General features: G+C 36.6%; 4 protein-coding genes across 6 annotated transcripts; 1 reads left to right on the top strand and 3 right to left on the bottom strand.

Moving 5' to 3' along the window:
* Window positions 1–42: 42 nt before the first annotated feature.
* Window positions 43–3,356, bottom strand: LOC147521153 (sugar transport protein 5-like). Its single transcript, XM_086558280.1, is given in 4 exon segments — window positions 43–561; window positions 729–1,358; window positions 1,455–1,774; window positions 3,105–3,356. Coding segments are annotated over 4 exon segments (1,602 nt in total). The 5' UTR covers window positions 3,238–3,356.
* Window positions 3,357–3,825: 469 nt separating this feature from the next.
* On the bottom strand, window positions 3,826–7,746 carry LOC147521152 (sugar transport protein 5-like). Its single transcript, XM_086594081.1, is given in 5 exon segments — window positions 3,826–4,486; window positions 4,614–5,192; window positions 5,194–5,244; window positions 5,321–5,640; window positions 7,457–7,746. Coding segments are annotated over 5 exon segments (1,575 nt in total). The 5' UTR covers window positions 7,659–7,746; the 3' UTR covers window positions 3,826–4,063.
* Window positions 7,747–9,365: 1,619 nt separating this feature from the next.
* RNS2 (ribonuclease 2) lies at window positions 9,366–13,552 on the bottom strand. Of its 3 annotated transcripts, none has more exons than XM_086594293.1 (8): window positions 13,100–13,552; window positions 12,603–12,631; window positions 12,314–12,390; window positions 11,915–12,016; window positions 11,545–11,636; window positions 10,490–10,651; window positions 10,026–10,110; window positions 9,366–9,585 (listed from the first exon to the last, which is right to left on the bottom strand). In XM_086594293.1, the coding sequence occupies exons 1-5, from the start codon at window positions 13,315–13,317 to the stop codon at window positions 11,571–11,573; spliced, it is 492 nt and encodes a 163-aa protein (XP_086450419.1). In that variant the 5' UTR covers window positions 13,318–13,552; the 3' UTR covers window positions 9,366–9,585; window positions 10,026–10,110; window positions 10,490–10,651; window positions 11,545–11,570. The 3 variants fall into 3 exon arrangements, with proteins under 3 accessions (XP_086450419.1, XP_086450467.1, XP_086450380.1); XM_086594341.1 differs by having other exon boundaries at window positions 11,770–12,016; window positions 13,100–13,461; XM_086594254.1 differs by lacking the exons at window positions 9,366–9,585; window positions 10,026–10,110; window positions 10,490–10,651 and having other exon boundaries at window positions 11,770–12,016; window positions 13,100–13,379.
* Window positions 13,553–17,544: 3,992 nt separating this feature from the next.
* LOC147521150 (putative clathrin assembly protein At2g01600) lies at window positions 17,545–24,088 on the top strand. Its single transcript, XM_086593786.1, is given in 17 exon segments — window positions 17,545–17,713; window positions 17,806–17,875; window positions 17,973–18,070; window positions 18,977–19,068; window positions 19,070–19,113; window positions 19,498–19,625; window positions 20,261–20,353; window positions 20,486–20,536; window positions 21,381–21,446; window positions 21,578–21,643; window positions 21,808–21,888; window positions 21,991–22,071; window positions 22,232–22,310; window positions 22,313–22,416; window positions 22,496–22,574; window positions 22,674–22,789; window positions 23,435–24,088. Coding segments are annotated over 17 exon segments (1,677 nt in total). The 5' UTR covers window positions 17,545–17,623; the 3' UTR covers window positions 23,774–24,088.
* The last annotated feature ends 710 nt before the right edge of the window (window positions 24,089–24,798 follow it).

Genomic DNA, 24,798 nt, shown 5'->3' with positions numbered 1-24,798 from the left:
TATTGTATGATTGTATAATTAGCATAGAACAAAATAATTGTATCAGGTGGAAAACCAAAACGCCCATCCATGAAAACGTTTACCTACATACAATAAAACTGGAAGTTCTCCGTATATTTGGATGTTTATTTGGATGTTTTATTCTTTGACCCCAACAAACCTACGCCAATACCAATGATTCTCCCAAACAATGTGCATGGACTCGAGTGGGATCCCTTTAGTCTCGGGTAGAAAGAGTGCAACAAAAATTGTCATCACAGTGATCCATCCAGCATAGAACAAGAATGCACCGTACTTGAAATGGCATAGCATAGTCAAGAATGTCTGAGCTAGCACAAATGTGGTTGCGAAGTTAACAGCGATGCTTATGCTCTGACCAGCTGACCGGATTTTAATTGGGAATATCTCACTTGGTATTAGCCAGGTCAGTGGACCCCATGACCAGCCAAATCCCACTGCGTATACGCACATGAATACTAGTACCAAAATTGCCCAGTTCTCGGATAATGGTTGGTCCCCAGAGACTCCGAACTTAGCGCCTAGCACGCATGCCACAGCGACCTCCATCCACAATCAAAGTAAACAAATTAGTAAACTGTGCAGAACTCTAGACATAGATAATTAAATACATATTCGATCTGTAATTCTAATTTCATGCTAAGGCCTCATTTGCCTCATGAGAAATCATAACAAATGAAGATGGGAATGGTATATCAGTTGATGCAAACCTGGAAAAATATCATCTGAGTCCCACCCTGCAAGAATAGAACTCGCCTACCAAACCGGTCGACCATAAACATCGATATCACAATTGAACCAAGGTTAACCGCACCCAGAATAATGGCTGCAATAAGAGCTGAGTTGCTGCCAAAGCCAACTGACTGAAAGAGAACTGGTGCATAAAAAGCTATTACATTGATGCCTGTGAGTTGTTGAAAAAATGGGATCAACACTGCCATGACAAGGTGAGGTCGATATTCTCTCCGAAATATGGTTGTGAACAGTTCATTAGTTGATTTTGAGACTTCACTTGCTTTAATGAGTTCATTTAGCTCGTACTCAATATCTATGTCAAGTCCCCTGGCTTGCAGGAGGGATTTCCTAGCTTGTTCTAATTTTCCACGCTCGACTAGGCTGCTTGGCGTATCAGATACGAGGAGGGCGCCAATTGTCATGAGAGCTGCTGGTGCTGCAGCAAGGCCTAATGACAAGCGCCATCCCCAGCTGCCAACACGAGCCGCATAGTAGTTTACAATACTAGCAACAACTACGCCAACGCCTAGGAAGAATTGGAAACCACTGGTAAACGCGCCACGCCATTTCGGTGGTGCCATTTCGGATAGGTAGACAGGGGCAGCCTTTAATAACATGTAAATTAAAAGGTAATTCGATAACATACAAGGTAAAGTTAAACAGGATAATATCATAACTTAAAGTAATTTTAGTTCGCTCGCCTGGTTTGTGAAACCAACACCTAATCCAAGTAATACTCGTCCAAGGATGAGCATTGCAACATTCATGGCTGCGCCATTGATAGCGGCACCAATGAAGAAGGTACAACCACCAAGGACCATGGTGGCCTTCCGACCCATAACTCTTGTTATGTAGCTGGCAACAAGGGACGAAGCCAAACCAGCTAGGTACAACGATGAAGTGAATGCCGTGAGAACCTCGCTATCATATACGCAATAGGTATTTCGCTTAGCCTCTTCCATCTTCCTCAATATAGAGGGAAAAAACTTCCGTAGAAATGGCTCCATTGTTGTCACACCACCTGATGTGTATAGGGTGTGAGTCAATGGTAAGTAGACCAATGATCAATTCCATAATACAGTGTTTGACAACTTAAATTTGATTTTGCGCATCTAACAAAGTCCAAGCCTGACCATTGAGTCAGTGATGTAGAGTACTCCGTTTTACCGGGACTCATCAACGTACATCAGACTGTACAAATGACTCAATGGCTGTGTTAACGCTCAGTTCCGATCCGTTTGGTTGTCAAAAAAAGTCGGACACTGTCTAGTTTGGATTCAAGTAACAGTGAAATATACTAGAAAGATAATATCCTTTGCCTAGAAACCAAAAAAAAAAAAACTTAGGGGGCGACAAGTTTAAGTTGTTACAAGTCCTCCATCAAAAAATAAAGTACATGAGACAAAGCAAATTGTGTAGAGTCGTTATCAAAACTAGGAACAAAATTGTGAGCCACGGTCAAATTCCTGCTGAAATATGAGTGCTGATTTGAGATGTGAGGTAACACAAACCCGAAATGTATTTTTGGTGTACATTCATCTCAATTTGTGTAGAGACTATCAGACTAAAACTAGAGGGGGTGAAATGTCTCAAGAGAGCACAGATGATTTTTTTTTTCCCCATAACAATTCCAACCATCCTTGTAAAAAGCGTTTGAGGCTCATTGCCGCGACAGTCTTTATATGTATATAACTATATATATATTTTAGTTTTTTTGTGAATTTGTTTTTCAAGTAGCATCAACAATAAGTAGTATTAATGTATCAACTAACCCATCTTTTATCGTTTGGTAAGTGCTTAAACTTTTCAACATTTCTTATCTATAATTCTTTCTTGTCGTACAAAATAGTGCGTAACTATTAACTCTTCTTGATATGAAACTATGAACAAATCTATTGCTTTTTTTTTTGGGTTTCTATTACCTTGAACGACTTAAAACTTTAATAGGAATCGTGAGGAATTGGAAAAATTGACATGCACTTGAGGCTTACGCTTCGCGTCATCAGTTAGTCAAACACCTCGCACCGTGCTATAGTGCCGTAGCAATCTAATCTCAGTGATAATGATATCTAGATACCATGCATATTGACCAGGCCACAAACTAAAAAGATGATTGCTAATTTGCTATATATAGTTTTTCTTCAACAAGGATGAATCCTATGTTGGTATTTTGAAGTGGGGTTTAACAGTTCCTTATACATGTAGAAGCTCAGCTCAATGCTAAAAACACGCGCATTTTGGGACGAATATAAGGAGATGATGCATTGTGCTAATATGTATGGAGTATGGACTGTAAAGAAACGGTGAGAGTTACTTTGAGAACTAAGGGAAAAGAAATCAATTCGGCCAACCTGATATACCAATGTCATACCCAAAGATCAAACCACCAGAAGCAGCAACTATGCAGGTAATGATCACAGACGAAGTTATCCTTCCATTAGAAGCGCCGTCTACGTTACTGTTGACAACAAACCCTCCTGCCATTTTTTCTTCCACTCTCCCAATTAAATGAGTCTTCTTCTGGCGTACCCAATGATTTTTAATTTCTCAATACTTAAAAAGCACAAAAAGAGGAAAAACTAAACAAAGAGTTGCTAAAAATATTCGAACTAACTACATTTTCAACTTGGTAGCTAGCTATATATGAATGCGAGTTTATGGAAGTAATAAAATTCTTCATCCATTTCTAGATGCTGCTTTCTACTTCTTGTGTCTGGTCATTATACATGTAGACGCTCGAACTTAAATACCTTCAAGAGTCTAAACTAACTGACGATGAACTTAACTAGACTGTTAAACACATTAGTTAGGTGGGTGAGTATAGTGGCGTGATGAGAGTTGGTTGATCACAAAGGTCGGTTTATTTACTCATCATTCTTGAGCGTATACACGCTGAAAATAGGTTCAGACTTTATCGATAGAACCATATTTATCGCCCAAGTATAGGCACGTACTCCTCATATCTCTCTCTTTCAGACTTCACTTCCATCACTTACTTTGTAATGCAATGTTCAACTTCAGGAATGGTCTATTGAGGCTTGGAAAGCTTTAGATCTTCATTGCGTCCACGGATAACAAAACATGTAAGTAGAGATTGATATAGTATAGTGTGCTGGTGCATTCGACATATGGATATATCGGTGCTTGAAACAGAATTAGGAATGCTACTGTTCGAATCAACCGTACCTTAGGTAAATCTAAAGAAAATTGGGATTCTTCAAATTTTGAACATCAAAATTATGAAATCACCTACTTTTTATAGGTCAACTTCATACAGTACTGAAGTAGTTGCATCGTATGTTTGGCTGTTCTATTGTTTGCCCTCAACGAACCTACGCCAATACCAATGTTTCTTCCAAACAATATGCATGGCCTCAAGTGGGATCCCTTTCGTCTCTGGCAGGAAGAGTGCAACAAAAGTTGTCATCACAGTGATCCATCCAGCATAGAATAAGAATGCACCGTACTTGAAATGGCATAGCATGGTCAAGAATGTCTGAGCTAGCACAAATGTGGTTGCGAAGTTAACAGCAATGCTTATGCTCTGACCAGCTGGCCGGATTTTCATTGGGAATATCTCACTTGGTATCACCCAGGTTAATGGCCCCCATGACCAGCCAAATCCTGCGGCATATATGCACATCATTACTAGTACCAAGATAGCGTAGTTTTTGGATAATGGTTGGTCACCGGAGACCCCTAACTTTGCCCCTAGCAAGCAGGCAATAGCAACCTTAATCGACAACAAAAGGAGAAGGTTATGAAATATATGTAATTCTCTACACAAACATAAGAAAACTATACATTTCCTATTGATGATTTCAGGAGTGATAAATGAGATTAAAATAATAGATGCAAACCTGGAGCACTATCATCTGAGTCCCACCCTGCATGAAGAGAACGCGTCTACCAAACCGGTCAACTATAAACATTGATATCACAATCGAACCTAGGTTAACCACACCTAAGATGACTGCTGCAATAAGAGCTGAATTGCTGCCAAAGCCAACTGACTGAAAGAGGACTGGTGCATAAAAAGCTATCACGCTGATGCCTGCGAGCTGTTGAAAAGCCGGGATCAACACTGCCATGACAAGGTGAGGCCGGTATTCTCTCCGAAATATGGTCGTGAATGGCTCATTAATTGATTTTGAGAGTTCACTTGCCTTGATGAGTTCATTTAACTCGTACTCAAGATCTATGTCAAGTCCCCTGGCTTGCAGAAGGGATTTCTTAGCTTCTTCAAATTTGCCTCGCTCAACTAGGCTGCTTGGCGTATCAGATACAAGGAGGGCACCAATTGTCATAAGAGCTGCTGGTGCTGCAGCAAGGCCTAATGACAGACGCCACCCCCAGCTGCCAATCTGAGCAGTGCGGTAATTTACAACATTAGCAACGACTACACCAACGCCTATGAAGAATTGGAAGCCACTGGTAAACTGCGCCGCGCCATTTTGGTGGTGCCATTTCAGAAAGGTAGACAGGGGTCGCCTTTGATAACATACAAATTGAAGTTAATAAAGGATGATTGCTTGAATACAAAAGTTATTTATTTTAATTCACTCACCTGATTTGTGAAACCAACACCGAATCCAAGCAGTACTCGTCCAAGGATGAGCATCGCAACATTCATGGCTGCGGCATTGACGTTGGTGCCAATAAAGAAGGTACAACCACCGAGTACCATTGTGGCCTTCCGACCCATACTTCTTGTTATGTGGCTCGCCACAAGGGACGAAACCAAACCCGCTAGGTACAATGATGAAGTGAATGCGGTGAGAACCTGGCTATCATAGACACAATAGGTATTTCGCTTAGTGTCTTCCATCTTCCTCAGTACAGAGGGAAAAAACTTCCTCAGAAATGGCTCCATTGTGGTCACACCACCTGGTATCCATAGAATATGAGTCAATCTTTAGTAGACCAATATTTGTCTAGCCCGTAAATCCGTAATGGAGTGTTTAACCAATAGATTTTGGCTGATATACATCACAGTAAAATCATACTAGTATTTTAATTTAGGGACAACATTATTTGCCTCAATGTATATTCTTAATACCTATTGCATCATGCAGTGAGCCGGCTTAGTGCATAACTACATAAGCTAAATGTTGAGACAATGAGAAATAAGGGCCTTAGAAGCGACTGGTAAGAGTCATGTTTCCCCTGGTAAAATGTTTTTGATCCTAAAATGATCACCATTATTTTGGTTGGTTAGGTTTTCCAAAACCTTTTTTTATTTTTATCTTTTACGTAAAGCCCACGAAAATTGTTGCACTTGTGCTCCTGACGCATCAGAATTATGGTACTAATTAAGTCTAGGCAAGAAGTTGGAGGATATTTTTTTTAACTCCAAGAAAACGATAATGATCAAAGTATGAAACAATCTAAATGTGAAATGGGGATAGTTAACACGTTATTAAGAAGAGTATCACTGATCTGGGGGTTGAAAAGTGACAGTATATTCATAGGTAGTTTATTTCATACAAGTTTTAAGTTAGTGATCGTGATTGCTAAGACAGCTCATCAGCTACACCTCACTGTCTCAACCAAAAACACAAGGTGCTGTTATATTAGAAGTTCGCACTTCGCCAGCAATGGGGTGGTCAAGACATTTTGGCTTGGCTTTCAATCAGATTGGACTATCGGGCACTAGACGATTGAAAATTAATGTCAAGTCCAAGGCTGACCCATTAAAACAGAGCCATAATCGGGTCATTCGGGTGTATTAAAGATTCAAAGGTCAGTTTCATTTTGTCAAGCATATGGACACACATTAAAGTTTGTCCAGTTCTCTAATTTTGACTCTAATGACTTTAGTAAAGTTAAGAGTCGTGGTCTAAAATGAAAAAATCTTAGAACCAAATAATATAAGTTGTTACAACTTACAAGTCGTTCGTCAATCAAATGGAGTTAAGCGCACGAGACAATCACACAAGACACTAGGAACAAAATTGAAATCAACTTCCTACTGAATTGGGATGTGAAATGGGAGTGAAATGACACAAACCCTGTATCTATATTTCGGGTTCTTTTACTTTGCATTTGCAGCATGGAACCCTGACCACATTAAACTAAAATTGAGAGTAGTGTACTATTGCCCCTCATACACCTTCCCCCTTAACCCAAATTAATGGCTCCGTCCCTGGCCGCCCCCACTCTAACTTTCGGTCATAGACGTGAATTATTAAAGTATTGGACCACCCACTAGCCACTGGTAGGGTGTTTGTGTTTGTGCCGTATAGCTATAGTTTTACTCCTTCTACAAGTATGATTTTTTAGTGTTGGGATTTTGAAGTGGAGTGGGTTCAACTGTTCACGGCATTTGCATAAAAATCAAGAAATAAATGTTATCTACTTTCGGTTTTGGCAAGGAGCCTACATTCCATATATGAGCAATGGGCTCATAGTCTCATACGTGGGGTATCAGTGTCACTGACTCACTGGTGCAGTGGTGCTACTATACTCCTCAGAGTTCAAAACAGAATTGAAAACTTTTTCCCAAGAAGTCAACCTTCACCATACTGAACTTGTAAGTGTAAGTAAGTGAACTAATCAAGATTAAAGACGATGCTTTGTGGTAAAATGTGTGAACTCTAAACTCTCTAAGCTAGCAGCAAAGATAGCGACAGAGAATGTGATATTCCACTCATAAAGGAAAGAAAACAAGGTTGGGAAGGGGAAAAACAATCTGGCCAATTACCTGAGATGCCAATGTCGTAGCCAAAGATCAATCCACCAGAAGCAGCAACTACGCAGGTAATGATCACAGACAAAGTTATCCTACCACTAGTACCACCGTCTATGTTGCTGTTAACGAGATACCCTCCTCCTGCCATTCTCTCTTCCTCTCTCCCAAATGAGTCTTCTTCTGCAGGCCTGCAGGACCAAATGAATTCACTCATAAAACATATTCACAGAGCCTATATAGAACAAACAATGAACTGCTTAAAATTTCAAAGCAGGTACTATACTATCAACTTCGTAGGCGTGGTTACGTACTTACGTTGCGATTTGATGGAAATAGTAATGATCCATCATCCATTGCTATATATTGCTTTTTATTTTATTTTGGATCACACACGCCACATATATACATGACATCAATATTATATCAGATTGCCTTAACTTCTTGTATACATGTAGACGTGGAGGCTCAAACATAAGATAATTAACCAGATTGTAACAATTCAATAGGTAGGTGAGCATAGTGATGACTGCTGAGAATGGTTGATCACGAAGGTTGGTTTACTCATCGTTCTACTGAACTTGACTATTGGATGGTTCACGTGCTTACACGCTGGAAATATGTACATCAAATTAACCTCATAATTCATATCACCCCGTGTCTTTATTATTGCACCGTTGGGAATGTGGACGCCATGTCCAAAAATGGACACAATAATTGAATCAAAAGATGAAAACTTAAGGTCCCTCAGATCAAATAAATACACTTGAGTGTTGTTTGATTATTGCAATCATTACACTACTGAATTTTTACTGGATCTTATTTTTCCGTTTGGTGAGGTAATGAGAAGCATATATACGACGAAGAGCATAGGAGACTTTCAAGTTTCAATGTCGCCAAGAATTCTTTAAAGAGAAGTTTTACGGAAATATTTACAGATAGAGAACAAGGTCTTCGGAAAGGCAATGAATTTGCACGAATATGGCAGAAAAACTTTGTCCTTGCACTTTTTTCCAGTGATTTAACTTTCTAAGAAAGTGAAGATTCCTAAACATTCGAGAAAGAAGAGTTAATGTGTCATAGAGAGAAATCAGGTTTGAAAATGAAAGATGCAAAAATGGCTATAGAAAATAGTAGAAGAACGGTTTTAACATAACATAATAGGACAATGGTCATGAATATTGAAATTATATTTTAGAAAAATATATCTGTTAGGAACAACTATGAGCAAGAACTTCAATCTCTATGGTTTAAAAAAAATGTTAAGTAGTATGAAATTTGAACAATAAATTATATAAACGTTGCAATAATTATTTCATATAGAGACGGGACACTGTTTAAAAAAATGATATGATGTCAAAATAAAAAAAATCGAGATCGAGATCGAGATCAAGTGGCTCTTATAAACATGGAGTTGAATTAGCTGTAGGAGGCAAGACAAATGTTGGCAACTTGGCACTATCCATGGACTACTATAATCTCAAATTTTCTTTCCTAGTTACTGCCAGAACTCACTTTCACTGTTTCACATCTTTTTTTTCATTAGGAAGAACTCACTTCCATTTCACCTTGAAGAATATAAAGAGCATTCCAATGGTTCACGCAAATTGCTGAAAAGGTATTTCAAATTTCCAAGTTCTCTTTCAATTTCGATACTCATTTTAAGTTTTGATGGGGCTAATGGCTATTCTTCTACCCTATTGACCTGATTGGACCCTTGGACCCTCACAATTTTTGAAAAGAACAACGATTTGAAGGTACTCAATGCCTCAATGTTAACCCAGGCAGGAATCGTTTAACATGCGCATTAAGAAGAGAAGGAAATAAAGCAAATTCCCATCGATGCAACTGTTGCTGTCAACCCATGTGTCATCAAGCAGACTTCAAACCGTAGTAAACAACAATTATAAAGCAAAGCACTCCCTGATCATCAAGATGGTCCATTTAGATGAGGTATATGTTTTTCGTGGTGAGTAATTATACAACAACAACAGTGAAACACGTGGGGAACATCCGAACAAGATGGAATAGACTGTATGTTAATCCAATAATCCACCATCGCCTATATCCCAATATCACTGGGAGACCAGGCACTCACATAGCTTCAGCATCAGATGACCATGGGATGCGTGCACCTGGAAGACCTGAGGAAGTAGATATGACAAATACGAAAGTACTTTAGCAAAACAAAATAAAATAATTCGCAACTCCCTAAACTCGGCCGAGAAATTACTGAGTGGGACATTCTTCTTTCAGGATTAGCTGTATAATACTAAAACTTATAGAAAAGAGCCAGTCACCCATCAGTTCCCCTTGAAAACCGACTATTTTCCTCACCTACTAGTAAGGGGATTCTACTCTAAACTTATCCAGGCCACCTAAATATCACTCTCCAAACTCCAAAAGCATAATATCCAAATAAAACACTGTAATCCCTACTCAAACCCTGAACTTCGTCACCAAAACCTGCCTCCAAGTCTCCCATGAGTCTGTCTCCATCCCAAAGGGGCAGTGTTATTTCTACTTCTTGTTATATATTAACGCCATAAACTCTTATTCAAAATACAAGAAAAGGAAAACTTACTCCATGGCACATATTCCGGTAGGCTGACATATCTTGGACAAGAGCTTGAAGCATACCAACTGCCTCCAGCTACACAATCTCGAGGCTGTTAATCAAATAAATGTCAGTAAAAGAAGAAAACTGCAAGGATATCACCAGAAAAAGTCTGTCTACCATTGCCTAGCAAGACCATGGGTCATCCATTTACCAGAAGAGAACCTTTTTACCCCAAAATTGCTAGAAAACCCAACCTATTGTTTTCTGTTTTGTGAGTTAGGCAATAACACAAAGCAATCAAACACAATTTGAAACCCTAAAGCCTTGATGTCAAGGACTGGATCAAATGTAAGCTGTCTATAATTCTGCCTATGAATGACTATATTTTTTGTAGACTGTCTTTACTCAAGAGAACCACCGTTTGCTATGTATGGCTAGACCAAATTAGTACAACATATAACATAATAACTAGCTTTCTGCAATCTGACCTGAAAATCCTTGTAGAAACATAAATGCACTTCCTCTATGGCACCACTTCTGCAAGTAATTTGTGGGGTTGCCCTCACAGCATTCTGAATGGCAGAGACTATTCCTCCCAAAGGATACATTTCAGTATTGCTAGCTACATACCCGTTCTCGATCAGAATTTCCTGGTTCAAATGTTTCATGTCAAATTTAAAGAAACTGTCACAATTCAACAAACATTGTAGACTGAAGTAGAGAAGGATCTTTCAGACTATTACCCACATCAAGTTATATTTACAACCAGTCTAGAAACGGACATGTATTCTGGAGATATTTAGAAATTCAAAATAGATGCGATAGGGACACAATCTATGCACAAAAAAGTCCAGAAGAAAGAACACAAAGGGAAAGCTATATTTGCTATTAGCCTAATATGCTTGTTATATATCAAAATAGCTAGAATGAACGACTACAACGTGTAACTTACAAGAAATATATAACTAAATGCAATGTATTTTGTTATTCTTCATATAACTTTAAGAACAAAAGGGACAGTCAGTTAGAAAGGTTTAAATGATGCTATTGCCAAAGTATCATATAATTTCATCTTTATGCCAAAGCAAATGTCACCCATGCATATTTGTATTCAAAATGTATTTTTTAATTTTTATGGCCGCTTATTATTCGCCATATGATTTACAACTGAACAGGGTCTTTGTCAAAACTACCCAGCCGATTTTCCTGGAAAATATTTCTCAGTGTGTTTACAATTTTATTTACCATGGTAAATACATTTTTTGATTACCATGCTTGTTTAATACACATAGGTACACTTCACAAGGTTTACTCCAGGGCCTGATCACTTTCAGATCAAGTTGAACAAAAACTTTCAGTGAGTTTTTTAGTTAGTTCCAATAACCCCGACCTAAAGCAACTGTCTGCTACAAAAGATGCAGCACATAATGAGGCCCACTTAAACATTGGAAAAAGTTCAGACGCACATTACAAAAGCAAAGAAAACATCAACTGTTCCAGTAATTACAGAGGTTAATCTAGCGCAGAGACATGATTAGCGTACCGTGACATTGTATTTGAGGTAGAGGTTTAAAGTCGCCAAGAAATAGCTGTACTCATCTCGGAATACCGGATAGGAACAAGTTCCATGCTTTTCTGCAAGTAAACATGTCAAAGGAAACATCTATAAGCACCGCACTGGAAATGATGATTACATAAATGGACACATGCATGGAGCAGCACATAACAATGTTGGAGAGAGGAGTGCATCAGCAGTGAAGATCCTTACCCCACTGAAAATGTGCATCCCACCAAATCATCGACCAGTAAAAAAAATAGAAAATAACATATTGTTAGGATATGGAAAATGGAATATGAAACAAATAAAGTAACAAACAAACAAACAAAAATAATAATAATAATAGTTCAATCACCTCATGTGCCCAGAACAAGCCTCTTCCACCGTGGCAGGTTGATGTAGAACTACAACTTAAAGACGGCCAATACTTTTGAAGCCCTTCAAGCAATGGCGTGATCTAAATGGAGAAATAACAAAAGATGTCATTAACAAACATGATTTTCCTTTAAAAACAAAAAAGTTTGGATGTTTTTGAATTTGATAGGAACTAAAATCAGCATTAACTCACATAACTCTGTATTATAAAAATAAAAATAAAAATAAAAATAAAAAATAAAAAGTGATTGTTCTGACGGAAATAGGGCCGAGTATACTTGACAAGGCCGATATTGAGAACTGTTATTTAGTCACTGTCTCCCTAATCCTACCCCTCCATAAATTTAGAACAAAAGAAAAGGAGAGGGATAATCAGCACCTCTTTTATATCAAAAGGTTTGGCTGCATTGCAGCATGCTGGCCAGGTTCCGTCATTGTAATCAGTCCAGAGTCCATCTGTAATACAAGTTAATTTCATAAGACATACGAGATAGAAAATAAACCTTTTTTGCCTCAACCCATTTTCCTAAACAAATTCTTAAACAAGTATAAATTCTCAATTTGCCCCTTCAAATGAAGTGTCTTCACATCAAAAGACATTTGGAATGCAATGGGAAAAAAGGTGGTCATGCTTGTTGAATAACAATCAGTAGTTCAAAGCTACTCACGGATTGTAAACCCAGTTGCACCATTAGACCTACAAAGACACAAAAAACATAAGGTTATATCAGCCAAACTTTCATTGATAATAGAAAGCAATAGACAGCAACACCACATTTGAAAAATCTATCTAACAAAATAAAATACTTGGCTCTATTCTAATCAGTAATTCACCACTCTTCTTAATTAAATACCAGTAAATTATATCACAAGCTTAACATATAAACAAATTATACAAAACGTGGTATGAAATTAAGACCAAGGGTAAGTGCCTTCTAACTTAGTTGGTAAAACCTTTGGGTGATGATACCAGAGGTCTGGAGTTCGAACCCCGCTACACACAATTGAGTTACTGATCTCTTTAAAAACAGACTTGCCCACGACTCGGTAAAATATTTGGGTGATGATACCAGAGGTCTGGGGGCGCGAACCCCACCAGCATCAAAGAGTTACTGATCTCATTTAAAACAGGCTTGCAATCAAAAAAAAAAAAAAAAAATGATACCTGCAACAACCATTAGAAGAACAGCAGTATCTGGTTCTTTGACAGATGGAACCTTTCCATTGGAGAGATAAAAGAAAGTAATCAAACTCCCTCTGATCAGCTACTCCTCCTGCACCTTGTGTTGTTCCTACAACTACTTTACTACTGCTATGACTCTCTGCTGATGAGATTAAAAGAAGAAGAATAAGAAAACCAGATAGAGATGAGAGATACGCCATTGTCACTCAACTAAATTCTCTGGGGCTTGATTTGTTCAAGACTTGAAACAAGAAACATAAACGAGATAAAGAGACAAGGTCTGTTTTATATATGAGAATATTCGGTTTAGTTGGGCCATGTGTCTCATTGCCCAACCAAAACACGGGACGCACGCCTGGTGATTGTTTCGCCAAAATGGTCACGTGATTTCGCCGACGGGGCTTAACTGGGCTGAAGCCTGAAGTTCTGATATCTAAACAAAAATAAAGCCCAAACATCTTATATAAAATTCAAAATATTATAATATTAAAAAAAAATATAAATAAACAAAATATAAATCCTGCAAATCTTTATAGAAATTACACTTTACAAAAAATAATATAACAAATATTTACTTCTTATTGTATAATGTATGTAACCAAACAAATGAAATATCGCAACACGTCAATTAAATTTATAGAAGAAAAACTCATGACAAGCATCAATCAAAGATATGTCAAACAAGGAACAACATGAGCAAATCATAAACTCTTAATCTTTCTTTATATTTACATATATGCTAATCAAAGTCTCAAACCGACCAATGGATGAATCTAACACAATAATACTCAAAACTCCCATAAAACTGACTATATAACACACCAAAATACTCCAAAGTATGTCTCATAACTACAACCAAATCACAAAAGTAACTTCAAATTGAGTTTAATTTTCTCACGTAGTTCTTAATATGTTGCAATTCCTTTTGTTTTCAGCTCCCCTTAGATATATTACTAAATCTTTTAATTGTTAGAGTACTTTAGACATATTATTTTTATACTTCAATTACAATATTAAAAAACTTTTTTACCATTAAATACTAAAGATTTTGAATTAGTAGATTTTGTTTGGTACGCACTTGATGATGCATCAGTCGCATAATATCATCGGGAAAAAAAATTGATGTTAGAGTAAAGGATGTAAAGCAGGAAGAATATTATGATAAGCAAGTAAAGAAATAACATAATAAAAATTTGTAATTCCGCAATCATTAACACCAATCAAAACACGTATACACCAATGTAAGTTATGAAACTGGTAAGGTTCCTATTTCTGATGTCTTCTGGACTCTGGATATGTCTGTCGAATTTCCGAACAATTTCACATTTCAATTTCAATGTGACAATGTTGTTATGTCACAAATCATTGATTATACCTATATCTTTTTTATCTCATTGTCCCTTTGTGATCCTTCTTATATATTTCATGGTTAAATCTTGGTGAGGAAGATAAATTATAGATGATCAAATCTTTTCCGACACAATGAAATTTTAAGTCATAGATGTTAGGATTTAACTACTATAATAGTATGTCCTTGGCTAGCCTTATGCAAATGGTTGGTATGTTTGATCGTTTTTGCAGGTTGTGATCATATTCGTAATAAAGATGGAAGATGGTCGGCAAAGAGGGATGGGAGCCAAGAAGAAGGCATAACGATTGGTTGAACTTGAACGTTTTAATAGGCAAGTTAAGGATAAGTTCAGCAATGAAAAGAAAGATACCGATAAGTATAATTGTATCGCTCTGACTAACGCCAACTTCATAGATAGATTATGAGATAGGAAGTACTGCTGCGTTCTTGTACACCCAAGACTTGAAGTTGTTTGCTATCATAGTTGGCCTTGCAATGGAGTTCAATAATAACACATGTGAAATGCTCGGCATCCTGAGAATTGTAGAGAGCATGCCAGCTTTATCCAAAAGTGTCTAGAATTGGAAAGTGCTATCTCAATTCTAGTTGGCACAGACAACAAAAGATGTGTTGAGTTTGTTAACAGATTAGCAAAAGACAAAAAAATTTGAACACTCGATAAACATGGAGAAGAAGAGATTGAGGATTGATGACTATACATAGGTTTTTTATGTTGTTCAAGTTGGGAGTGCTGAAGTTTGGCAAGCAAATTATATGTGTAAAAACTATGGAGTTCATTCAGATGGTGATGAACAATGTATCGAAGAGAAAACTTCAAACTTTTTCCCAAAAAAGTAATGTCTGACTTGTGGTGGGTGGAAGGAGTAGATTTTTAGGTTGTTTGTAGACAATATGAGTTATATCTTCACAATTTAGAAAACAAGTTATTATCATTTCCCTCATATTAACCGCAAACGTACTGGTTTAATTATTTTATGTTACCTTCAAGATGGAATGGCAGCCGTTCGACACTCGGATCCTTGTATTGTGTATCGAATTTCAAAATCCTTCAAGTTGCCTCCGAAACAAATACATATCGACCGTCCAAGTAATTTTTTATTTCGTCAACTTCTTTAATGACTTTCTTTCCAGTCAATTTGTCTGTGGTGACATTTTCCATGAGAATTGTTGCTTGATTTTTTTTTTTATTGATGTATTTGAAGAGATACTTAATTGACTCGAAAAATACCCCTTGTAGGAGCTTTAATATTAAGATCTAAAATACTTTAAAATCCGCACCCCTCAATTATAATCATACAATAATGTTTTAATATTTTTTTTATGTATCTCTCAATCACTTCTCGACTTTTTATGATGTTGTTGCCTCTATACTTTCTGGTTATTTACACTTTAAATCACTTATCCACTTTTTATGATGTTTTTGCTCCTGTTTTTTAATGTAAATTACGATATTACCCTTATTTGCTTGAAGTAAAAGGGCAACTTGAGGGGCCAAACGTGAGGGGTCGGATATATATGTTATCTTTGAAACTAAAATTTTAAAAACATTAACTAAAAATGATAAAATCTAAAATTAAACCTTCAAACTAAAAAAATATTGTTTTTATGTAACTCTAAAAAGATCAATTTAATTCATTTTTTTTCGATATTATTTTCATTAAAAAAGGTTAAAAACCAACAAGCAAACATTTTTAGTTTTTTTAGAAATGAGTAAAAATAAAATCTAAATTTTTTTAAAAATATAAAATAAATTATAAAATATTCTATATTAAAGATTAGTCAACCTTCAACAAAAACAGCTTCACTGCTCCCACCATTTCGTTTCTTTTTTAAGTCCTTAGAACGCATGTGCATGAGCACGCGCCACATATTAGTTTTTTATAATAGCTAAATCAACATGTAAAATGACCAGTTTATCCTTAAGTAAACTTTCAGGTCACTACAACAATTTTACACGTCTTACACCACTATAAATAGTCATATTTATTTATTTATTTCTGTAATTTAGTTAGATTTTATTTTCCTATTCAATAATTATGTCAAATTACTCTGATCGGCTTTAATTTTTGTTGATCTACTTTAAGGTTTCAACGTCTATGCATAACAGATATAGACATGCAAAGTACATTGAGTTGAAACTGGACTTTAGTTTCATTTTTAAGTCTTTAACTAACACACGTGCAAAATCACATGTGCCAAAAGGGTTTTAGTTTTCCCTAATAGATCTCTAATAACATTGGTAATGACCCATTTAACCAAATAAACTTTCAGGGATTACAAAATTTTTAGGTGTTACAGTTTTTATAAGACAAAAATTTATTTATTTTTGTGAACTGTTAGTTTTATTTTCTTATTAAATAATTATTCAAATTACGCTTGATTCAGATGGGAAATGGATTGGTTTTAACTTTTGTTCAACAGTGAGTTTTGAACGTCCAGGCACCGATATAGACATGCAAAGTACATTGAGTTGAAACTGGACTTTCTTTCATAGTCTCCAACTAGGGTGGTCATAAAGCCCAAAATCACATGGAAAAAAAGGGTTTTAGTTCAAACATTTCAACTAGAAAATGCTCCACAAATTAAAGAAAGTGGTTGCCGAAAGGCTGACAAAAAAAACTAGTTATTACTCCAAACTGTAGTTTAACTTGTAAATTAGGCTTGGTCGCTTGGACCCTAGATGGGAAATGGAGTAGTTCAACTGTTCAACAGTGAGTTTTGACTTAGGACCGGAAATCCGGAATGAGTTAAGAAACAGTACTTGGTCTAACTAAAATACACAACTTTGTCAAACACAACTGAAAATGCTGACAAATTAAAGACGGTGCCGAAAGGCTAAAAAAACACACGTTTCACACAGAAACAAACATACCCCGGTTCAATTATTTTCCAACTCCTCTAATAAACTCTGGTCCTTTAACAAGACAGCACACCATCGTCTGTAAAATACACGGTGTCGCATATTCCAGCAAGGACTATTAAAAAAAAGTGTGGTGAGTAGGACCACACGATTCATAAAAAGTTGCTTACGTCACAGTCAATAAAAACATTTATTTTATACGGAAAAATAGAAAAGAGGAGAGAGATTTTATTGGCGAAGAAGAGGAGAGAAAGAAGGAGGAGAGAAAGGACAGATGGCGACACTACAGACATGGAGAAAAGCATATGGTGCAATTAAAGATACAACTACTGTCAGTCTAGCCAAAGTGAACAGTGATTCCAAGGTTGTGTCTATTTTTTACCCACTCTGTTTTTTTAATAACATTTTATTTTATTTTTTACTATGTTTAATTTGTTAATATGATTGATTATATAGGATGTTGATGTTGCGATTGTTAAAGCGACGAATCATGTGGAGTGTCCACCAAAAGATAGACATCTCAGAAGTAAATGTTTTTTGTTAGTTTTTATTTCATTTGATTTAATGGGCAGTTGTTTTTTTACTGAAGAAAATGTATTGAATTGAATTGAATTGAATTGTAGAAATTTTTGCTTCAACTTCGGCGATGCGGCCCAGAGCGGATGTGGTTTATTGTATACATGCACTGTCTAGGAGATTGACCAAGACACATAATTGGACGGTCTGTATTTTTTGTACATTAGATTTGGATCTTTTTTATGACGCGTGTTGTTGTAATGTTGGTAGTGCAATTGAGAATCTGGGTTTATTGTGCTTACATTTTAGTGCATTTGGGATTTTGGGTTTTGATTAGAGTGAGAATGCAGTTTAGGATGTGATGTTAGAAAATTTTGATCTGCATAATTACTGAAAGTGCATTTTGTGGGAATCAATATTATGATATAGCTCTATTACATGGGTGATGTTTCCTCTGTATCAATTTTGATCTGCATATTATGCTATAGCCAGAGTTAAGAAACAATGAGAAGTTGCTAGTGTTTATTAACCACACAATTGATGATGCAACACAGTTATAGCCAGAGTTATAAACAATTAGAAGTTGCTATGTTTATTACTAATTTGATGAAGTTTTGGAGTTATAGAGTCGATGGGAGTTGGGAAGTGTTTACACAGTTGTATTTAGAAAGATGGGTTAGCACTCAAATTAGTCAAAAGTGATATTAGGAACAGGTTTTGTTATTTTTTTGTTTTGGATTACTGTGTCTGAGGAAGTGTTATAATCATTTTTTCGGTGCTACTTGTGAATTAGGAAATTGTGATCGACTTGACAGTTGCTTTAGATATCTTGGGTGACGATTGTTACGTAAGGAGTTTCTTCACATGTAATGGTGCAAAATGAGACTGGATAAGAGTTACATTGTCAAAGCAGCAGTTGTTGAATAATCGAACTGTTTTTCTAAAAAAGATTAATGGGGGAAATGAAATAAGCTGTTAGAAAATGGTGATCTGGCTTTCTTGTACTTGTGTGTCATTGTGTGTGTGTGTTTGTCTATTTTTTCTCCTTTTTATCATTTATTAATTATCCTCGTAGTTTTAATTTTAATTTTATATCTCCGTTTTCACACAGGTGGCTTTGAAGGTACTCATAGTTATCCATAGAAACCTGAGAGAGGGTGATCCAACCTTCCGGGAAGAACTTCTTACTTTTTCACAAAGAGGGCATTCTTCAACTGTCTAATTTCAAGGATGATTCAAGCCCTATTGGTAATTTTTTGGCTAACCATTTTCCCTTAATAATATCTCCTTTACTTATGCATGGGTTTTGTGTGTGTTGCCTGTGCTCGCATGCAACCAAAAAAATGAACATTATTGAGTGTGTACAATTATACACGCAACAAAAAATATGAAAATATTTCAGAACCACGACCTTATCCATGTGACACAAATCTCTATAAGTTTGTGAATATTGTTTGACATGTGGGTTATGCTAAATTTTTAATGGTGCGCCACTTTCTTGCATAAAGGAGTGTTCTTGTGATGTGGTCCTGCATGAACTGATATTATAGGCTATTTTTCTATGACACAGGGACAGTGTGTTCTTATTTTTTTTCTTCTTCTTAAAGCAACTAAGTGTTTTTTTTAATTCAGCTTGGGATTGCTCGGCATGGGTTCGTACCTATGCACTATTTTTGGAAGAGAGACTGGAGTGTTTTAGGACTCTGAAGTATGATACTGAAGCTGAACGTTTACCAAAACCTGCTCAGGGGCTAGAGAAGGTATGTGCCAAGGCAGACTGTTCATAATTACGTTCGGATATCAAATGATCCAATATGGTCTCTCCATTAAATTTTATGTTGCATCGGATGTAAAGGTTGCATGTGTTAGTTACTCAGACATGCTTTACACTTAACATAAACCTTGATTCATTTAAGATTAAAAATAAACAAGATCAACCGTGTAAGTGCATTTATATGAATTATCTCATATTATTCTATGCATTTTGTTGATGGGCATTGATATCTGGCTCGTGGTTTGATAGTAATGTCCTTATAGTTATAAAGATTTGCATGTCATTTTTTATATGAGTTGTAATAAATGCCTCAAAATATTCACTGACATTTCATTAATGTTACCGTGGAAATATATTATGCTCTTACAGAATTATGTGTTTGACATAAAAATTGCGAATGAGGCACATAACCTTAACCTTTCATATACTTGTTTAGTAGAGAGTAGAGACTGTAACATATTAGAGGAAATTGTGCAGCTCCAGTTGATTCTATCAGAACCCATTGATTATTGTTTAGGGCTCACCCTTCTTTGCCATGTTGTACGCATTAGTTGCGTCCTTTTTTTATGACTGCTTATGGAACATTTTTGTTCCGCCCTTTTACCCCTGTGTTTTGATCAGGGCTACAGCAAAACCAGGGAGTTGGATAGTGAAGAGCTTTTGGACCAGTTGCCTGCTTTGCAGCAGCTTCTGTATCGTCTCATTGGATGCCGAGTATGTTTCTGCAACTTTTTAAAATTTATTTGTATTAGTGTGTCATAAATCAAAATATTGACGTTCTTAGTGAAGAAGTAGTAGTTGTCCATGCAATTTAGGCTGAAAATTGAAATTTATTATGTTCTACAGCCAGAAGGAGCAGCTGTCAGGAATTATTTAATACAATATGCATTGGCTTTGGTATGTCAATTTTACATTCTCTGTTTTGATGACTAATTAAGTTTCCAAATAAGAACAATATACACGAGGCTTTCTGCTGCAATGGTTAGATTGTTATAGTAACTTCATCTTGCATCTTTGAGTAGGGATTGCAACAGTCAAACTTTTTCTTGCAACAACTAAAATAATAACTCAAACTTCAACTATTGCATTTAGTCTTTTTGTCCTTTTCGTTTTCTTTCTTTTTACCCTTTTTTTTAACTTGGTAAGAGAACCGCTTATGGAATCATAATAGCAGGGATGAAGTTGGGGCTTCTAATTCTAGTTTTGTGTACAAAGAGGAACAGTACGTCTAACTCAAATGGTTTTCCCCAAAATCTGTTGCATCTCAATAGTATAGTGATAGGGAAGCAGATAGTGCAGGGAATAATATCCAACCAGCGGATAGAAGAGGCAGACGCCAGTCAAAGTGGTGGCCAAGCCTATTTCCCTCACCTTCTTTGTAAGCCATCCAACACATTAATTCCGGGAAGTTTGGGGAGGTGCTTGCTCCATCCCTTTAAAGTTGACCACAAATGTGGGGCTAGATATGTGTATTTGAGGTTTTGGGTTGGTGTTTTGGAGGGATGAGGGGCCAAGTTCTTGGGGATTGTGGGTCCATTGGAGTTGGTCTACTTAACAAATAAAAATTTCAGTCATGAATTAATCATTTTTACTCTTCATTTTCAAGTGTAGCGATTTAATTTAATGAGGTTGAGAGAAGAGGTTTATGAGGGATGGTTATTCTTGACTGTGTGTTTCATCTCCTGATGGATGTAATCTTTACATGCAACCAGCAAAATAAGAACCTTACCCAACTTTGCAGGTACTGAAAGAGAGCTTCAAAGTTTATTGTGCAATTAATGATGGAATCATCAATCTTGTTGATAAGGTAGAGTAATCTGTTATTTATATATGCCTTTGGGAAACGAAAATAAATTTTGGTGTGGGCATTTTGTTGTTCAAGTAATTTGATGTAAATTTATTTAATTGCTTCCAGTTACTTAATGACTTCTCTTTCAGTTTTTTGAAATGCCAAGGCATGAAGCTGTCAAAGCCCTTGAAGTTTATAGACGAGCTGGCCAACAGGTAGTGAAATGGATTTAAAATGTTAAGTATTCCGTTTGCTCTGTAGAGTAGCTTGAGAACATGTCATATTAAGTATTTTAACATGTTACGTATTCCATAAACATGTCATATTTGAACTCAATTGGTTTCTTTTCTTCTGCTAAAGGCATTGGGTTTAATTGCAGGCTGCAGGCCTTTCTGATTTCTATGAAGTTTGCAGGGGGTTAGAACTTGCTAGGAATTTCCAGTTTCCAGACTTGAGAGAGGTAATGGTGCTAAATGCTAACAGAGAATAGGAGTTTAGTTGATTTTACTTTTTCACTATACTTGGCAGTTTGATATAGTCAATGCTTTTTCTCCTTATGTAGCCACCCCAGTCATTTCTAACAACCATGGAGGAATACATAAGAGAGGCACCACGCATGGTTTCTGTTCCGAGAGAGCCCTTGGTCAGTAAGATAGGCTATTCACAGGACATTTTTTCATAACGATTTCATTTTGATTGTTTGTTTTTTTTAAACGGAAAGAAAGAAAAACCTATAATGACATGTCTGTATTTTTTGAGCATATATTTCATCCTCATTTTGTTTGTTGGACATCCTGAATCAGGAATTACCGGAACGACTACTTTTGACATACAAACCAGAAGAAGTTCCTTCTACTTCAGACGAAAATAAGCCATCTGTTAGTGACCCAACCGTTTTTCTGCTGATGAGATTTCTTCTGACTTTGAGCTTGGCCCTCCTCATAAGAACCTCGCTTCTCAAGATCAGCCTGATGCTGGAGATCTACTGGTAAATCTTGTATTCATCTAGTGGTATATAGATATATTATGTTATGTTGTCAATTCTTTATTTTATTCTTCGTATGTAGGGATTACATTCTACTGCATATACTGATGCTACTGTTATAGAGGAAGCTAATGCATTGGCTCTAGCAATAATTCCATCTAGTAAGTTATTCTTATCTATATTTCTGTAATCTTGACAAATTTCTGATGTGTGATTCTTGGCATTGCTTACCAAAAGGACAAATTTTCCCTCCCTTACAGATGATTCACATAATTCTAGCCTAGATCAAAGGAAAGAACTGGATCCCACAGGATGGGAACTTGCTTTGGTTACTACTCCCAGCAGCAACATATCCTCAACTAATGAAAGACAATTGGTTAGTCCATGTTGTCTTACTTTTTCTATTTTACTATTCTATTTCACATATTGATGTTGAAATGGAAATGGGCTGTGTGTGTCGGGGGAGGGGGGGGGGGAGGGGAGGGGAGGGGAGGGGTAGCTTTCAATTCAATTACTACAGCACAAGTGACTTAATATTGTCTGGATAAGAAGAAAAAGTTTCTTATGGGGCTTCAAAGTCATTAACTGTTTGAGCTATCTACTTCTCTAGTACAGAATTATAGAATGATGGATGGATTGTGAGAATTGGTCTAGGACTCTTAAGGTGGTGGCAGAGGAGGTAGAAGTATGAGTTTAGAACTACATACTTTGTTTTGAATGGTCACACAATGCAAGACCTGCAGTTCACATCTATTACAAACTTATAGTTAACTAATATCAATACTTTTAAAACTTTACAAATTGGTCATTAAGCCTGATTAGGCTGTTTATTTTGTTTACTGGATTTCACTCGATCTAGTTCTGTTCAGTCAAACTTGAAAGAATACTTTTTTTTTTCAGTGTAAACCCAAGTATTGTTTAGCTGCCTTGAGTATGCTTTCCGTACTTCTCTTCCTGTTTATTATCTTGTAAGAAAACAAAGCTTACAGGAAATTTTCTATTCACTTCAAATTTATGGCAGGCTGGTGGACTAGACTCTCTTACTTTAAGTAGCTTATATGATGAAGGATCATACAGAGCAGCGCAACAGCCTGTCTATGGAAGGCCTGCTCCGAATCCATTTGAGATGCAGGATCCATTTGTTATGTCCAAACCACCACCTTCATTTGACATAGGAGCAATGCCTCAACAGCAACAAAACCCCTATGGCCAATTTCAACCTGGCTATCAGCAACAGCAGCCTATTAGTATGGGGCCATCAAATCCTTTTGGTGATGCAGGTTTTGGACCTTTTTCTGTTAACGGTGCTCCTCAGCCTCACGGTACCACTAATCCCTTTGGAGGCGCTGGCCTGCTGTAGTTGTATTATAGATACCTACATGTGATCTACCGGCGCCCATTGGTGGGCATACTTTGCAGGTGAGTATACATAGCAGTGGTTTTTTTGTATCATATCCAATATAAGAGTGTTGTGCAGCAGAAACTGTAGTTCTATATGAGATACCAACTGCAGTCGGATTGTGGAGGAGGTTGTATGATTTACAAGAACTGTTTGATTCATAATCTTGTTGTTTTAAATTGATTGTAAATTTTCTCTTTTTTTTCTCTGAAGTCTGAACATCAAATAGTTGCTTCTGTTGGTTATATGCTCAGTTAATCTGAATTCTTTTTGTCATCTGAATCGAATGAGGACCAAGTCAGCCTGAAAACATCTGAACCTACCTTTGAAAGAAATTTATCATGCCCCCCACCAAAGGACGCAGTTGGAACATGTTTTCAATATATTTTTACATGGATGTGGGAGGCCTCCCTAGATCTGTAGATCCACAGACAAATCAGATTCTTTGTGATTTGTTGCCTTTATAAAATACACTGGGAATTAGACAAAAATCTCGTATTACTTTTGTTCCTACTGAAACTCGAAAGATATTGTAGCAACGTCCAAGGTTTCAGGTGCACGATAAAATGGCAAAAATTCATCACCAATATAAACTGACTTATACGCTGCATTAATTCAATTCACAAAGTTAAAGTTTGTAATTTGAATCGTGGTGTCTGCTAATTTTTTTGGATTGTAATACTTTTAAGTGCTCAAAACAATAAAATAGTGCTAACTCGTTTTCATTTTTTGGTAAAGAATGTGTTTTGCCAAACATTACGTTATATAAGACCTTTCATTTTTTTCACTAAGGTCCACGGCCACCCCTATGCCCAACCTCTCTATGTATCCTGGTCTGTGTCTGAGACTCTGAGTGCCACAATTCATTCATAGAGTAGAAAAATACACATTTCCTAATGTAAACAAATATGAGAATGTCGAATATAATCTAACTTACCGTCTGAGCGAGAGGGAATATTAGGCTTTCTGAGGAGTAATTGTTTGTT

The sequence above is a fragment of the Coptis chinensis genome, chromosome 1 (genome assembly GCF_015680905.1).
Source record: "Coptis chinensis isolate HL-2020 chromosome 1, ASM1568090v1, whole genome shotgun sequence".
In the NCBI taxonomy this organism is placed as follows: Eukaryota; Viridiplantae; Streptophyta; class Magnoliopsida; order Ranunculales; family Ranunculaceae; genus Coptis; species Coptis chinensis.
Note: the sequence above shows the minus strand (reverse complement) of the source record. Positions and strands in the feature narration are given on the sequence as shown.